Source organism: Etheostoma cragini, chromosome 19 (genome assembly GCF_013103735.1).
Source record: "Etheostoma cragini isolate CJK2018 chromosome 19, CSU_Ecrag_1.0, whole genome shotgun sequence".
Classification (NCBI taxonomy): Eukaryota; Metazoa; Chordata; class Actinopteri; order Perciformes; family Percidae; genus Etheostoma; species Etheostoma cragini.
In genome coordinates this window covers 9,141,256-9,157,779 of record NC_048425.1, presented here as the reverse complement: position 1 = coordinate 9,157,779, position 16,524 = coordinate 9,141,256, and the positions used below count along the sequence as shown (strand labels likewise).

At 40.3% G+C, this 16,524-nt stretch overlaps 2 protein-coding genes across 2 annotated transcripts; both read right to left on the bottom strand.

Annotated features, from left to right (window-relative positions):
* Window positions 1-582: 582 nt before the first annotated feature.
* mpdu1b (mannose-P-dolichol utilization defect 1b) lies at window positions 583-7,556 on the bottom strand. Its single transcript, XM_034856868.1, has 7 exons — window positions 7,383-7,556; window positions 6,609-6,674; window positions 6,041-6,173; window positions 4,593-4,678; window positions 3,327-3,445; window positions 2,512-2,622; window positions 583-1,305 (listed from the first exon to the last, which is right to left on the bottom strand). Exons 1-7 carry the CDS (start codon window positions 7,507-7,509, stop codon window positions 1,174-1,176), a joined length of 774 nt encoding a protein of 257 aa, XP_034712759.1. The 5' UTR covers window positions 7,510-7,556; the 3' UTR covers window positions 583-1,173.
* A 3,161-nt stretch (window positions 7,557-10,717) lies between these two features.
* On the bottom strand, window positions 10,718-12,434 carry mblac1 (metallo-beta-lactamase domain containing 1). Its single transcript, XM_034856887.1, has 2 exons — window positions 11,953-12,434; window positions 10,718-11,242 (listed from the first exon to the last, which is right to left on the bottom strand). The coding sequence occupies exons 1-2, from the start codon at window positions 12,376-12,378 to the stop codon at window positions 11,003-11,005; spliced, it is 666 nt and encodes a 221-aa protein (XP_034712778.1). The 5' UTR covers window positions 12,379-12,434; the 3' UTR covers window positions 10,718-11,002.
* Window positions 12,435-16,524: the final 4,090 nt, after the last annotated feature.

Here is a 16,524-nt window from a genome sequence, read left to right as displayed (position 1 = left end):
ACAGACAGACTTTGTTGACTCGCAAAATATGTTTGTCAAGTTAAAATAATGTGTGTAATTCATGGCTCATTTCAAAGTGGATAAAAAAATGATTCAGTTCACTACCATAAATATCTTTTCCAAAATAAGGTCCCATGGGGTCATCTGCAAGCAGAGGGACTTTGCCTCTGTATGACCTCTAATACAGACCATAGAATAGACCTTCCAATTACAGGGGCAAGTGTGGGATTCTGTTTATGTGGGATTGACAAAACATCATACTTTACACATTCTTTACATTTCAAATAATTTCCAGAAAAAAATCTACATGATGACAATGCTAAATCAGAGGCTCTGGATGTGACAAATCAACAGACAAGTACACAAACTGTTTCCAGACATTTAAACAGCAGTGTGAACTAGGGCTGCACAATATATTGTCTTTTTATTTTATAATAGTCATCGCGATATCAACTGGAGCAATAAACACATCGAAAAGGGGTTGTACTAAGTGTCTTTATTAAATCATAGGTGTGTTTTGCAACATGCAATAAACCAATCAGTTTCATCTCCCATTTTCTTTTGCATTATATTCATTTCAACGTTCAGTTTGTTCAATAAAAGAATGTTGGAAATGATATCCTTTCATTGGTTTTGAACTTAACAAGAAATTAGTTGCATTGTAGCGGAATACCGAAAGCAGCAGGAATGCAGAACCGAGTACACTTATACTAATATCGGTTTATTTATCGCAAGTAATATCGTTACCAAGATATTCAACAACATTAACGCATATCGTATATTTTCCTTATATGGTGCAGCCCTAGTGTGAACTCAGCCTGAGAGGAATGAGGATGGGGAGGAATGTGATTACAGCGATCTGGACCCAGAAGCCCTGCTCACAGCTAAACACCACCGATAGGAGCGGCTAACTGTCAATCATAAAGCCAGTGGGCCCACATGGAAGGTCCGCTCGTCACGTTATGTTCACATTGTTACATCACAGTCACAGTCAAGTGTGTGTCCAGCAGATTCAGTGTCCCGCACTTCCCAGCCTGGGCTTTCTATACTGTACATGCATTTCATGTGTCAACTGGGTCAAGTTTTAAAGACACTTCTTTGAGAATGTAACAAAAAAGTGGGACATGGAAATAAAAAGTGCTGTGATTGAAAGTTTAGCAACTGTCCTTTAGCCTACTCGCTCTTCTTTTTCTTCTTCTTGCGCTCCGGGGAGCTGTTCCAGTAGTAGAGAACCTGCAGGGCGATGATGCCGTTGCAGGCGGAGGAGATGACGTAGGTGAAGGCCATCAGCGTGTCTCCAGTTTCCTGGGAGAAGACAATGGGACTCAATACAACATAATCGTGGGACATGTGAACTAGGGCTGGGTATCGCCAAGGTTTTCCCCCGACTCGATTCCATTACAATTTCGATTTGATATCAATTAATTCACGGAAATTTTAGTTACTTTATAAATTTTGCTTGAGAATTTATGCCGTAAATTATACAAGCAAGAAGCAACCCTCAAATAGGTTTATAATGACCAATGTTTACATTAAGAATTGACCCCAAAAAGCTTGTTTTAGGGATGTTCATTATTAATATCTGCCGATACAAAGTTCTGATCGATACTGTTAGCTTTGATAATAGAGCTGCACACTGTTTTTTGTTATAAAATACCTAAGTAAACAAAGTCACTAAAAGATGTAACTTAGAGAAGCTGGAGTTTTTGTAAAACTAGCATATAAAGTCAACTTCTTTGGAATTTACTGATGCAAATGATCCGAGTAAGGTGATCAAGATGACTGCTGATCCCCGATCAGTTACTGATCCGATACTTCCCAATCCATCCAGGACATCCCTAGCTTGTTTACAGTACTTAACAGGACTGACATTATACTGACATAATAAACATAAGAAAATAAAATTGGATCATATCCAAACAAAAACTTGTCTAAATGTTTAATGTGAACAGGTAACAAAATAACGGTAAACATATGATCCACAATCGTTCAAGTTACAGACGGACACACACAGTCACACACACAGTCACACTAGGGGTGGGAAAAATAATTGATTCTTAGATGCATTGCGATTCTCTCGCGAACAATTCGATGCTCGATTCTGATATGTCAATAATCGATTATTTAAACAAATGTGTGAGACTCTGACGTGGAAATCACTGAGAGAGAAGGGGACTTTCACAAGCATGTTACAGGCTTAAGCATGGAATGACTACACAATAAAAACCCCAGTGGACAAAACATTAAAACTTGTGTGTGACAAATGTATGTCAAAATCTAACAAACTCAGATTTATATGTACAGTGTATTTTTTTAAATCAAGCAAGGAAATGTACATAAAAAGTTGTTGCATCAAGATGCATGGAGATATATCGTTAATTGGTTTAGAATCAAATCGCTTCTTGATCGGAATCGAATCGTGAGGTGCCAAGTGATTCCCACCCCTAAGTCACAAACACACACAGTCTCACACACAAACACACACACACACACACACAGTCACACAGTCACCTGTACTGAGGTGAAGATGCGGGCGAGGGATCCGGCGAACAGCAGGAAGACGGAGACGGCCGACAGCTGGCCCGTGTGCCCGTTCCGGAGGTTGGAGGCTGCCTGGATCAGCTGAGACAACCACACACACCATCAGTCCCTCCTGTGTTGTGTACACTACTTACTTTCTGTTAGTATACATTTCTTTACACTTTAAGGTTCAATTTCCAAAATGTAAGGTCCTTCTGCATTAGTCCCTGTTTGTACTGTAACCAAGGTAACAGGCAGCAATCACTGGCTTCCTGATAAAACTGGTGAGAGCGTGATAAATACAACTCATTTATTCTCAAAAAAAAAAAAGGTCTCAATAGTTATAAACCCAGGAACACACAATGAAAAACAGTTACACACATTGGTTTAATAGTCGGGCTGGGTATCGTTCAAATTTTCGATACCAGTACCAATACCAATACTGTGACCTTGACAAAAACTAGTTACAAGAGTTTTTACTGTCTGTGTCTCTACAACGTGTAAGATTATACAGCCAATCACAAACATTACAGGTCTTGGTAGAAACATGCTGTGTGCTTATTGGCTCACTGACACGGATGACATTAATCCTTAAGTTTTGGAATTGGGTGTTGAATGACAAGGCCTTTTCCAATACTTAATACTTTAGAAGCAATTACGTTGGTGCCTAACAAGTATTGAGTTTGGTACCCAGCCCCATTTAAAAGCATCATAAAAAAACTTTTTATTCACACTTTTCACCGCCATCAAAATCTGTGTTAATGTTCTGACAGTATATGTAGTGGACGGGTGTTGTCTTGGCCTACCCTGCCGATGATGATGGCTGGCATGTTGGAGGCCTGCAGGTAGGTGACCACTGGCATGGGAGTGACCGGAGACAGCACGAGGACCAGCAGGCCGATGAACACCACCAGAAACAGCACACCTGGCAGGGAACACACAGACAGACACGGGGGCTGACAAAGGAGGCGTTTACACTGAGCCTGGCTTTGAGTTTTTCTGGGGTCTGGTTCATTGGGTCTGGGCTCCAGCTGCATAAGTCATAGAAGCTAAAAGCAAAAAAAAACTACTTTTCATTTAGCAACTGCACAATGCACTGTATGTTACCTGAAGTCAAAATAGTTGCTGCACTGCTACAGGTCCCAGATAGAGCTATCATTGCCTGGCCTAACCTAACTGGGCCTGTAATTTCTCTAAAATCCCCCGGACTTGAATCAAGACAGGTTTGCACAAGTTTCCTGTTGTTTTGTTCTTTTTTTAATGCCGAAGTGTCAAGGATAATGAATGAGCTGTGTACGGCTGTGTTTGACCGCCATCTTCTGGATATCTTGTCAACTTACACACTTTGATAAAAAAAGAAGAAAAAAAGCACACTGCCCAAGGTGGTCATAACACTTACACTGAAAATGTGGGTTTTCAAATGGGGCTCGGGCTACACCTGTGCTAGGCTGAGGAGCAGCACTCGCAATTCGCAAAGAAATAACTGTAACTGTAGCAAGCATCTCAATATCACTAACGTTATCCACGTTCATATATAGATACTACAAATGATACATCCAGCTACAAAATAGCCTGGAAGTCGGAAGTACAACAAGGCGTTGTCATGGAGATGATACACTGTCCACAAATAGAAACAGCCATAGAAAATGTTATAGTGATCCTCAAAGCGCCCGCTTCCAAGAGATTGACAGGGGAGTGATTATGTGACTGAAGGCCTTGGAAATATTTACCATAAATTTAAATGTGACACTTTCATCTAAAAAGATACTGAAAATATTATTAAGATGTTCAAAACAACAGCCTACCATGTTTTATTTAATGTGTTTTTATTAGGAGTTTTCAAATGGAATTATTTTCTTTATAAAAAACAACAACAAATGGCTCTTATAATGTATTTTTTCAAAATTTAGTCTTGAAAAAGGGTGTTGGAGGGGTTGTCTATTTGGTCCAATATGGCAGTATGACATACAACATGGTCCCCGGCTGGAATTGAACCGGCAACAACTACTGCTATCAGTATCGGTGTTCTAAATCCGACCTGGAGCGATGGCTGAGTGTGTGTGCAGTCGTACCTCTGCTGGTTCTGCCTCCGTAGTGCTGAATGAGGAAGCCAATGGCAACTGTCTGCAGCATGAGGAAAAGAGCCTCGCCCCACGCACTGAGGACACATTCACCACATGTTACTCAATTTGTTACTCAACACATAACACAAAAAGGTGGAAAGCCTGTATATCAACATACACTAGTTGGGCTGTGTTCAGACTTGCAAAAGGGGATCCGGCGATTTGCTGCAGGGTTGTGCAACGGTGGGAATGTCACAAAGACGGTCCATTTATGTGACGTCCTGTTTTGTGCTTTAACCCCCCAACGTAACACGAGTAGGCCATACTTTATATTTCACAAATAGTGTTTTCCACCTAGATGGTATTTATCCTAACATTTCCAAGAAAGAGAGAAAAAAAGAGACGGATGGACTGTGCTTTGCTGCAGGAAAGGGGCAGTGGGGTGGCCTTTGGCTCGGAGATAGAGTGGTCACCCCATAACTACGAAGTTGGCAGTCAAATCCCAGGTATCTCTGGTTACTCCTAATATTAGTTCAACTGCAGAAATAAGATTTCACTACATTGTACTGTGTGTGTGAGACAATTAAGAAAAATGTTTGTTTGTGAGGTTTTCTGTTTTCTGTTGTACGGGACTCTCACACCTCAAAAAGAAACTAGTCTGATCGCGGGCTACGTGATTGGCCACCACAGCGTGGCGTTGCATTGCGTTTCTCCAAACCTTGAGTCGGTCTCAACGTTTTCGCCACAGGCAGCTCAGTTTCTTTCCTTTCCCCCCTGCAGCAAACCTCCATAGCCTAAACACACTACCCCATTCAAAATGGATAAAAAGACCTCAGTTTTTACCGTACCGGCGACGGGCCAATATTATTGGCGGCATTTATAACCGCCAATAAATACTTTTTTTTTTTAAATATAAAAAATAAATCAAAATTGCTGAAACACCCTTTGACCATGTTATGAGCGTTGGTGTTTGTCCACCAGAGGGCGCTCTGCAACGTGCCTGTTAGCAACGCTCTTTGAGTTTAAGTTTCATATCTTCAATTTAGGCATTTTATTTTTCAGAACTTTAATGTATTTAGATGTTCCTCTGTTGTGACAATAAAACAAACAAGTTTATTTTTAAACTGCATTATCATATTATTTTAGTGAGGACTCATAAATAACTACAAATAACTAATGTTAGGGAAATCTGTTTATGTTTTGTGACACGTTTCTGGATTTAAAAATATATATATATATTGGCTGATATATTGGAATTTTGGATTTTTAAATCACAAAATATTTGTATCGATATTGGCGTTGAAAATTCTTTCTTGGTTGGGCTCTAGCACAGACTGACGGCCTACACAGGCAATGTGAACGCAGGCTTGTACAGTGATCCCAAAAGTAGACCTGTAGAAGTAGAAGAGCCCCGTGTTTGTCTCTACTTTACAGAGCTGATTTGAATATGGCCCGACCTGAAAGGGAACTTGTTGGCGATGCTGTAGGCCATTGTTCCTGTGATGGCTAGCAGCTCCAGCAGCACCGTCTGGAAGCTCAGGCCCTCAGCGCTCTTCGCTCCCATCAGCTTGATGATCTGAGGCAACTTCACTGTGAACAAGGAGGGATGAAATTCAACGGAAATATAGCAGGTAAGTAAAACATTTCATGTAAATTAGTTAATAAAGGCAGTCTTTGGCTGTCAAAAAATATTTCAGTAGTTATTACTAGTCAAAAATAACTAAATACAAATGCACTAGTTCAATATTGACTGTTTTACAAATTTTTCACCAGCGTTGGACTTTCTGGCTGATTAGTAGAACTGTTTATTGTAATGCCAATACGATACGTGAGTATTGATGCCAAAATGGCACATTTTTTGAATATATCCTACTTTGAGAAAAGTAAAAAAAACAAACATTACAAGACAACGATAACAACTTTAAAGATGCTAATGATTGGTACATGATGAAAATAAGACTTTAGACTAAAACAGGTGTCCAACTGAAGACAGTTCTAGAGAGAAGCAGAGGTGAGGTGTTTTACCCATCACTGATCCCAGGATGATGCCGATCCCCAGGCCTTTGCTCAGCACAATCTTCAGACATGGTACTGGAATAAAATAGGAAAAGAAACATTAGCTGGCTGTCACAGATCACATCCCAGTATACAGACAGACACTGTACACTTTACCACATTATTAATGATCATATAAAATCTCATTGTAAAAACTGTTTTGTGGAAGCACCAACAACTTTCAACACTACATATCCCCCGGCCCTGTTCTGAGTTCATCTCTATTACCGACAGTCTGATGCCGCAGTTGCCCCACAACAGGACGGCAAAGGGGTTCATTTGCTTGGTTTATTACACATTTAGTTTGCTTTTGCTGTAATATATTTACTTTCCATGTTATTTTTAATAATAATGTTGCTTTGTGGCCACAAACATTGCAGTGTTCTCTATTTCCCACTGTGCATTGATGTAATGTCTCAGGTCTGTGAGGACTTTTCCACGAAAAATACATTGCAACATGCAAAGAGGCAGTTGCATAATGTAAAAACTGTAATTTAGCAACCAGTTTCAGAACTCTCTCTTTTTCCCCATTCCAGCTCAACACAGAATGTCAGACATCCGGGACTGACGTTTCCAGTGCAGGCATACACGTCAAACAGTCTCCCCTATTTCCTGTTAAAATAACCATTAATCTCCATACTATCAACGCAGCCGCTGTATGACGTTATGACGCATTGAGCAATACATCGTGTCGGTCTTGTCGGTCACTAAGCTACCGGTGTTATATTAAAATAAGCCACTTACCATACAAAAAGTTAAAATTGAGAAAGAACTCGTCGTAACATGATTCCGGCATAAAGTATGTCAACAAAAGTCCCTTAAAAGGGTCCATAAAGGACGAGCCTTCATTCAAAACAGTTTCCTCCGCCATATTGGAGATTAGTGCGACGTTGCCGTTCAGTGTGTAACAGATAAAGAGCCCCACCAGTTTGCATGACAACTCAAGGTTCCGCTGGTTGAAAATATCCACAATGGAATCTAGTTGAAAGATGTGATATTGTTATTATAAAATTCACACAAAGAAAATTATGAAACTGTAGCAAAACTTGGACATTTTATGTGATCAAGGGTGTCTCTTTCTCTCTGTATTTCTCAGTATGGCTATGTTCATAAGATTGTGTTGTCTGGCAACTTCCCCACTCTACTGAAGTTAATTACCTCTTCTGAAGAGTCGGTCATGTTTTTTTAATCCTCCGTGTCCTCCTTGGCTACTAGCAAATGCGTGGAGGAGGGGGCGGGTGCGCGATCACGGAAGACTTGTATCATGTGGACACGCCGACAGTGTCATTACCAACACAGTCTTACTCCCTACTCGTCAAATGTCTGACACACGGTCAAGCACCCCTGGCATCAAGTTCCAACGAAAGAGGTGTCCTTTGCGTTGTTTTTTGACGTGGGGTCTGTCAGATAGCGCCAACACATATATCTTATTTGTTATTTGACTTTTTAAGAACAAGGAGAAAGACAAAGAACAAGGTGAACATAAAAATGTGACTAAGGGAAGGTAGGCATATCAGTGTGTAAATGAAGAAGTGAATATATACATATACACATTAGGGGTGGGAACCACCAGAGGCCATGATGCATTACTGAGATTCTAAACATATTGCTATATTGTGCAGTGTATTTGCATTTTATTAACTTTTGTTATTCAAACACTTACTTCCTTTCCCTTCACCATCTTTTTTTGACTAACTTCCTCCTGCACACTAATGGTCAACCCTGCTAACCGCAAAAGAAAACCACCTCAACGATACCATCAAGTGGACTGAAAATTGATGTTACTATCCTAGCAACAAAAAGTAAAATTCTAATGAGCAAATTATTTAATATAAGATCATTACCCTTAACACTGAAAATGTTGCAATACTAAGGCAAATAGATAGATAGATTCCCCCCACCCATAATACACATACATGTTCATGCACATGTGAAGACTGAAAACAGTAATATATAGAATGTGGAATCCTTCAGGTTTCTGGGATCCACTATATCCCAGGACCTAAAGTGGGAGCCTGGACACCATCATCAAGAAGGCCCAGCAGAGGCTGTACTACCTGCGCCAGCTCAGGAAGCTCAACCTGCCTAAGGAGCTGCTGATCCACTTCTACACAGCCATCATCCAGTCTGTCCTCTGCACGTCCATCACTGTCTGGTTAGGATCTGCCACCAAAAAGGACAGGAGCAGACTACAATGGACAGTTAGGACTGCAGAAAAGATCATCGGTGCAAAGCTGCCCTCCGTTCATGACTTATGCACTTCCAGTGTCAAGAAACGAGCTGTAAACATCACTGCAGCTCCATCTCACCCCGGACACAACCTGTTCCAGCTTCTCTCCTCTGGTAGGCGCTACAGAGCACTGTACGCCAAAACCAACAGACTCAGGAACAGTTTCTGTCCACAAGCCATCACTCTGATGAACAGCTAACTTCTTACTAAAAACGCCAGGTTCAATTCCTGTGCAATAACCCAGCGGCACTGTCTCTAATCAGTCTATTTACTGGTTCCACTTATTATTTATTCATTAATGTATGATTAAGCGCATTGTTAGCAAATTAATCCAAAGCAAAATTCCTTGTATGTGTCCTCATACTTGGCAAATAAAGCTGATACTGTTTCTGACATACAGGGCAATGCAAAAGTGGAAAAATAAAGTGTTGGAATAAATAAAGAATTCTCATAAATCAACCAGAGTTTAGACAGGTTCCTGCAGTTTTCACCAAGTCAAATTCAAAGAGATGAGAAGTTGACATATCAATTACTAATGTTTGTATTTGGTTGTTATATACTCTTATAAAGTTTGCAAAAAACATTACTGAACTGGGATTGACCCATTTGGTTTTTAGTAGAGCTGCAAAGTCAATTGATCAATTTATTGTCAACAACTAAATTAATTTTAAACGTATTATGATAATGGATTTATTGGTTTGGGCCATTTATGAAAACTGTTTAAAAATTCTGATTCCAGCTTCTAAAATGTGAATATGTTCTAGTTTCTTCTCTCCTCTGTGACAGAATATCTTTGAGTTGTGGACAAAACAAGACATTTGAGGACATCAACTCGGGCTTTTGAGAAAAACTGATGCACATTTTTTACCATTTTCTGACATTTTAGAGACCAAACATTTAATCACAGAAAATAATTGACAGGTTTATCAACAAAGAAAATAATCATGATCATAATCATTCAGTCCATAAGTTTTAGTCCATAAACCAAAATGCCTTTCATTTCCTTTGGAAATGAGAAACCATGAATTTTAGTGATGAGGTGATGCTTTTGTTTAAAATGTGGCTCACAGGTTTTGTCTGCAGTGTCGTCTGATGCTGTGGAACTACAGTAGAGGACAGGAGTTCAATTCATCGTAAAATATATTTTATTCAGTGTTGTAATTTAGATTGTCTATAGTTTATCCGATAATATTTCTTTTACAGTTTACATCTGTTTTTGCTTAAAATGCCAAATATGCAGGAGTTAGGATAGGGCAATATGCAGAAAATAAAATATATCAATAATCTTGACCAAATACCTCAATGACGATGTTGCGACAATATTCTAGGGTTGACAATTGGTGCTTTAACATAATGTTATTTGTACAATTTTATAAATTATCATCAGACATGTCAATTTAATGACTAAGTGGGTAAAACGCATAACAGAACAGATAGAAAAGTCTGCTAAGGTCAGAAAAGTACTGCACTTTACTTTAATGCAGCTTTTAAAACCAGGAAAAGACGACACTTACCATATTACAATATCCCAAATCTAAGAAAATATCTAGTCTCATATTACAATATCGATATAAGATCGATATCCTGCCCAGCTTTAGCAGGAATGTAGCTGTGGAGCTGCTCTTCTTACTGTCATGACTAACTGGGTAACCTGGAACTAAGCCATTGTTAACACATTTAGTTTCACCTGTGTTTTTGCTGCTATGACAGGACAAACTGATTTCCGTTTGCACCTAGCATTAACATCTGTCTTGAGTGATCAGATCATAAGTGGGCAGCTCTTCGTACAGGTGACAACTCTCTCAGACCGCATTGAGATCAGATCTCAAAAAACTGCATTTGGAGGTGGTCCACATTCAAATAGCAGTGAGAACATTCCATATATTTCTAGGGTCAAAGAAATCACTAAGAGTTAATCGTGTGTTTGGGATGTTTTTATCATATTCTGTTAGTAGTGTGTCTGTGTTTTTGTTCCTGCATGCTGCCCGCTCCTATAACCCCTGGCAGTCTCAAAATAACGTCAACACTTGTGTGACCTCCTTTTGTTACTTCTTTAGTCTTGCGTTACCAGAGCTACACAGCTCTGTCTGGACTTGACGGTGAAATGAACAGGTGCTATGGTTGTGTTGGGTCATCAGTTCCTGAGGACTCTGAAAGGGAGTCCGTGTCCCGGTATGATGACATCGGCGGTGCGCAGTGCCTCACAGCGACTGACCTCATGCACTGCAGTGTTCATACTCAGGTCCCGCCAGCTGTCCTCGTCTGTGCAGCACTCAAATAAGTCCCCAGCAACAAGCACCGTGCCCACAGAGGTTCCCGTCACCCGGACGCTGACATCTTGTCCTGTGTGTCCGGGAGTGGGAACTACAGATACCTGTGGGAGAGACGTGATGCTGTCAACGTCTGAGGGAAGAGCAGCAGAACACACAAGGCTGCTCAGCTCCGTCACAGTCTGACTCCTTTTATCTCTTTTCACTGTCAAACATCCTATATTTATTCAAGGGCACTCTGCACTATTGTCTATCGGTCTACAAATGCCATGTTGATTTGTGTAAGTATATTTTCCTAGTTTTTGCTGTAAGTCTATTTCAGTGCATTGAGAGCAGTGGAAAAACTGGAGCCAAAAATCCTTGTAAATGTCCACATAATTGGTCAATAAATCTGATTCAGATGTTCCTCTGTGTAGTGTTATTTTTGTTAACTATTTTTAGATTTAGTCCCAGTCTAATTCCTGAGTTCAGAAATACGTGTTAGTTTTTTAGAAGATTTTGTTAGTTTTTAAAATAAAAACTTCTACAAAAATATAAGCTTTTATTTTGAAGTCTAACTAAATCTAGTTTTCGTCAGGACCAGTACACAAACTGCCTGAAATATTTTACTAATAGGACTTTTTTTTCACCAAACACAATAAAAACACCGCGTTAGAAATGTCTTTTCCTGTTGTGAGGACTTCTTTGTCACATAATGTTCTTTTTTTTTTAGACCACAGAAAGTGAATGTTGTGATTAATTAGAGCTCTTTAGCTAACTGGAGCCCATGCTTTAGACGGAGTCCCTTCCCCTTTAAATCCCTATTGATACTCACATGCTCGTCAATAACGTAGGCGTGTCCCTCTGCTAGCTTGTTGGGACGGTATGTGTCCCCTTTGCTGATATCATACCCGACTATCATCATCGCTGCTGGGAACAGACTCAGGTTTCCTACGTGGTCTGAATGTCCGTGAGTCCCCACGACCACGTCAATGTCCCCCGGGCCCAAACCCCTCTCTTTCAGTGTCGCTAGGAGAAAGTCCCGGTCCCACGGCCCACCGGTGTCCACTAGAATAGTCCTGGTTCCGGTCAAGAGTGTGACGGTCCCGTCCGCTCTGAACGTGCCGCCGGGTTGAGAGAGACAGTACCCGGCTTTGAGTACGGACACGGAGTACGGCTGTCCAGGGAAGTCTAACTGAGACTCTGACAGAGGGACTCTTTGAAACTGACCGGAGACCACTTTACTGTCGGTCCCCATCATGTTGGCATGAACAGGCCATTAACTTCCATCTGCTTCCTCCAGTACACATTCAAATTTGCGTTCAGCAACTGTTCAGAGAAAACCATCGTAGCACCACTATCGCCACCTGCTGGACCGGAGTCTGTATAACATCACTAGTTCTTCTGATTTTTGATTAAGATAACTTTAGATGTTGCTTCTTTGACTCTGAACAGCAGAAAACAACCCTTTTATGTCAAAGTCAAATATATGATATGTATATATCCAAAAATCACAAATTTGCCTAAAAGGGCTTTACAGCATGTATAGCGTAGTACACCCTCTGTCCGTATAGGCAGAAATAGGTCATTAAAAACTAACTAAAATTGGGGGAAAAAGGAAGAAGCCTTAAGAAGAACAATAGGCTATATATGACATCAATGCACAGAGCAGACAGAGGTAACAACATAAAGGTGGTGTAGCCTAAAGTAATGATAAATATAAATAAAACAAAGTGAAGTTGTTGGTGTTAAATAATAGACACACACAAAAACTCACACACTTGTACTTCTACAAAACTATCGTTGTTTGACAAAAGCAAAATCCTCTGGCAGAGAGGCCTGGATCTGTAGCTGAGTCAGGATCTGGGATGACATATCTTCTGCCTGTCACTGTAAGACACCCACTCACTTTGTTACATCTCTCCTAGTCTCCCCTTACTTCCTGTCACATCTGCACTGTCCCTGTCTAATTATGCCATAAAATGTCCGCACACAAAGACTCTGTTCATAAAGGAATTTCATAATTTTGCTTCTCGAAATGAATACTGGTCAACATGAATTCATATTAAAACAAGTAACAAGTAAAAACCCCAACATATTTGTATGGAAACAACATCCTGTCCTGATTTGCTAAAACGAGTGTTGACTCAACATTAGATGCAGACACGGTTAGGCGTCACGTTATTTATTGGAAGTGTGTTCTAGTTTCATTTGTCCAGAATAGTAATGTGTGACTGTACAGATTGTAGCTGCAAAAAATAAATCTCTTTCTATAGGTGTCCATGAGAAAATGAACTTCTTAGTGTTTTGCATGTTCCATCTTAAACTTCGACCCTCTCATTGTGTGTTTTCCCTTCATGCTAAGTATGATGCAGGAATGGGCAGTGACGGTCGGTTTTAACGGTCCGTTCCTGATTGGTCAGAACTGAGTATGCCTCTGGACAGTTGGCGCCGCTGGTAACCTCAGAAACCAACATGATTAGATAGGTACAGCCTGGGAGTTAGCTAACGTAACGGACTGTCATGTCAAGTCAAGATAACACATAACAGATAACTCCGTAATGATTAACGTTAGAAAGCCACGTTGCTGTTTAAAGCCTAGAAATAGAATGGGGACGTTGAACAGTTTGCCGTGGTCATGTTCAGGTTCAGGTTACTTTATTGGTACCTGTAGGTAAACTAGGTTTACAGTCTAAAAGGCAGGACATCCTTAAAACTTTGTAGACCAACACACAACATGCAACACACAAAACAGACAAAACGGATTGTAAAAAGAAAAAAAAGTTTTTTCATTGATTCAGAAATATAGTGAGTCAGCCCGCTTCAACGGTCACCGTTCTTTGATAAACATCGAATGGGAATGGCCGTTGTACTCTTATTCTATGTCTAGTTTCAACAATGTTCTTGCTTTCAACGCTGTATGATCTCGCCATTCTTCTTGTTCCTCTGCTTTTTTTAAAAGAGGATTTGTAAGGACATAGCACCAAAACTTACATAATTACTGGGATTTACTGTCATTGTTGGGTCTTTGTAAATTATAGTGTGTGGTCTAGACTTACACTTTCTGTAAAGTGTATTGAGAGAACTCTTGTTATGATTTGATACTATAAATAAAACTGAATTGCTGTTTTAATATGTCTGCTAAAGGTACACAATATTGTTTCCCCCCAAAAATTAATTAATTAATTTGTATCTGTATTGATACAGATACCGATACAGATTCAGCTTTATTTATCACGAAGAGCATAATGATTTTTATTTATGTAGCGCCTTTCATGAAACTCAAGGAGACTTCAGAAGTACAGTGGCTACTCTCAGGGAGGTTGTCATGTAGACTGTGGCGAACAGGTGTTTTTTTTGTTAAATATGCCCAGGGATGTAACATTTCAGATATCTGCAGGGAGGGGCTTTCAAAGGGATGGGGCTGCAACACATAAAGGCTCTGTCCCGGAAGGTACAGAGTCTGGTGGGGGGAATGGAGAGCAGTCCAGTGTCTGAGGACTGCAGGTTTCGGGGCGGGGTGTATGGATGGATGAGGTCAGAGAGGTGTTGTCGGGGCCAGGGCATGGAGGGATTTGTAGGTGAGAAGCAGGATTTTGATGCAGGACTCAATTGGGAGCCAGTGAAGGTGGATGAGGGCTGGGGGTGTGTGCTGCCATGTCTTGGTGTGAGTAAGGACCCTAGCGTCAGAGTTTTGGACATTCTGGAGCCTGTCTTTGACAGAAGGAGCTACACGTTCTGCAATGCCATGTTACATCCTGTTACGCCCTGCTGTGCCCTGCTACGTCCTGCTACACCCTGCTGTGCCTTGTAATGCCGCACAGTGCCCTGTTAAGCCACAAACTACTACAAAGAACTACTACAAACTACTATTTTTTGGGACTGTTATTGCCACTCTTCATTTTAACCCCAACCGGTCGTCAGACACCGCTTACCAAGAGCCTGGGTCTGTCCCAGGTTTCTTCCCAAAGGGGAGTTTTTCAGCCACTGTCGCACTGTCGCTTGCTCTGGAGGGAACTACTAGAACTGTTGGGTCCTTGTAAATTCTGGAGTGTGGTCTAGACCTACTCTATCTGTAAACTGTGTTGAGATAACTCTTGTTATCAATTGATACTATAAATAAAATTGAATTAAATTGAATTGAATGCAATAAAAAGGAATATGGGAAAGTGCAACACCCATAAATGTGCAAGAAAGAAATATTTGAAATAGGAACTGAATAAGTCCATCAAACTTACAATGAAAAGGAACAAGGAAAAATTATGAAATCAATAAAGTGCAAAGTGTAATGCGCTAATAATACAATATCATTCAGGCAGTTCATGTGCTTCACAGACAAACCATTTTGACAACCAACAGATTAACTAAAAAAGGGAACAAGCTATCAATATAAGACAGGTAGACAGTACACAGCATCTGTCTACACGCACCATGATAAAATAATACCTATAAATCAATAAAGTTTCAATAAATCAATAAATAAACCCTAACACTAACCCTGCGGCAGTTACACAAAGGAAAGACAATTTGTACTTAGGATAAAACCTTGAGTATGTTCCATTAGACACATACGCCCACACACACACAAACACACACACACACACACACACACACACACACACACACACACACACACACACACTGAACTTTTGAACTGATCAGTGGTCTGAGTCATTCAGGACAAGAGTGCTTTCTCTTACGTTACACTTTCCAGTAACAATCAATCAGATCTACGACCCAAACAGGATGGGAATATCATTAATTTAGTCTTCATTTATTCAGTGCATTTGAAGCTGATGAAACAGTGCCATTAAAGTCTTTTTGGGCATGTTTTTAAGATATTTTTGGAGAATTCATTGAAAGATCTTTTTTGACAGTAATGTTTTAGATAATTTTGGGCCTTTTTTGGCCATTAATTGAGAGGACAGCTGAATACAGGAACTGAAAGAGAGAGAGGGGGGGTTGGCTCTTTGATGTACTCTGAATTTACAGTACTCTTATCTGCCCCCCCCCCCCAGAACCCTTCTGTTTTTCCCCTTACATGCAAATTTTGACGTCAATCGTCAACGCTTTATCACCTGGATGTGTGTGTGTGGGTGTGCTTAATGTGTGTCAGAATACCATCAGAGTGGCAGTACCAGGCACAAACAGGATCTATTTATTCAACATCACCATACAGCACCATAAAACAACAATAAAACCTCATAAACTTCCACTGTCATATTGTTGGCTGTCGTTTGGGGAAACACTGCGTCTGATGTTCTTCTGTAAAAGCAGCTTTTTTATAGACACAAACATAGAAGATATCATAGATCTGATATCACAGAAAGGAACTTTGTAGCCGTACCTCTCTGTTACATGGATTCTATATCTTCCGTACATAATTGGTAGCTGCAGGATAGTTCCA

Excerpts from the sequence above, each read along its gene's own strand:
- mpdu1b (XM_034856868.1), bottom strand. The coding sequence starts at position 7,509 with ATGGCGGAGGAAACTGTTTTGAATGAAGGCTCGTCCTTTATGGACCCT. Across the intron at positions 3,446-4,592 it reads CGGAGGCAGAACCAGCAGAG|GTGTGCTGTTTCTGGTGGTG; the intron begins GTACGACTGCAC and ends GTTCCCTGCCAG. Across the intron at positions 2,623-3,326 it reads CAGCCATCATCATCGGCAGG|CTGATCCAGGCAGCCTCCAA; the intron begins GTAGGCCAAGAC and ends TGGTTGTCTCAG.
- mblac1 (XM_034856887.1), bottom strand. The coding sequence starts at position 12,378 with ATGATGGGGACCGACAGTAAAGTGGTCTCCGGTCAGTTTCAAAGAGTC. Across the intron at positions 11,243-11,952 it reads CCTACGTTATTGACGAGCAT|GTATCTGTAGTTCCCACTCC; the intron begins GTGAGTATCAAT and ends TCTCTCCCACAG.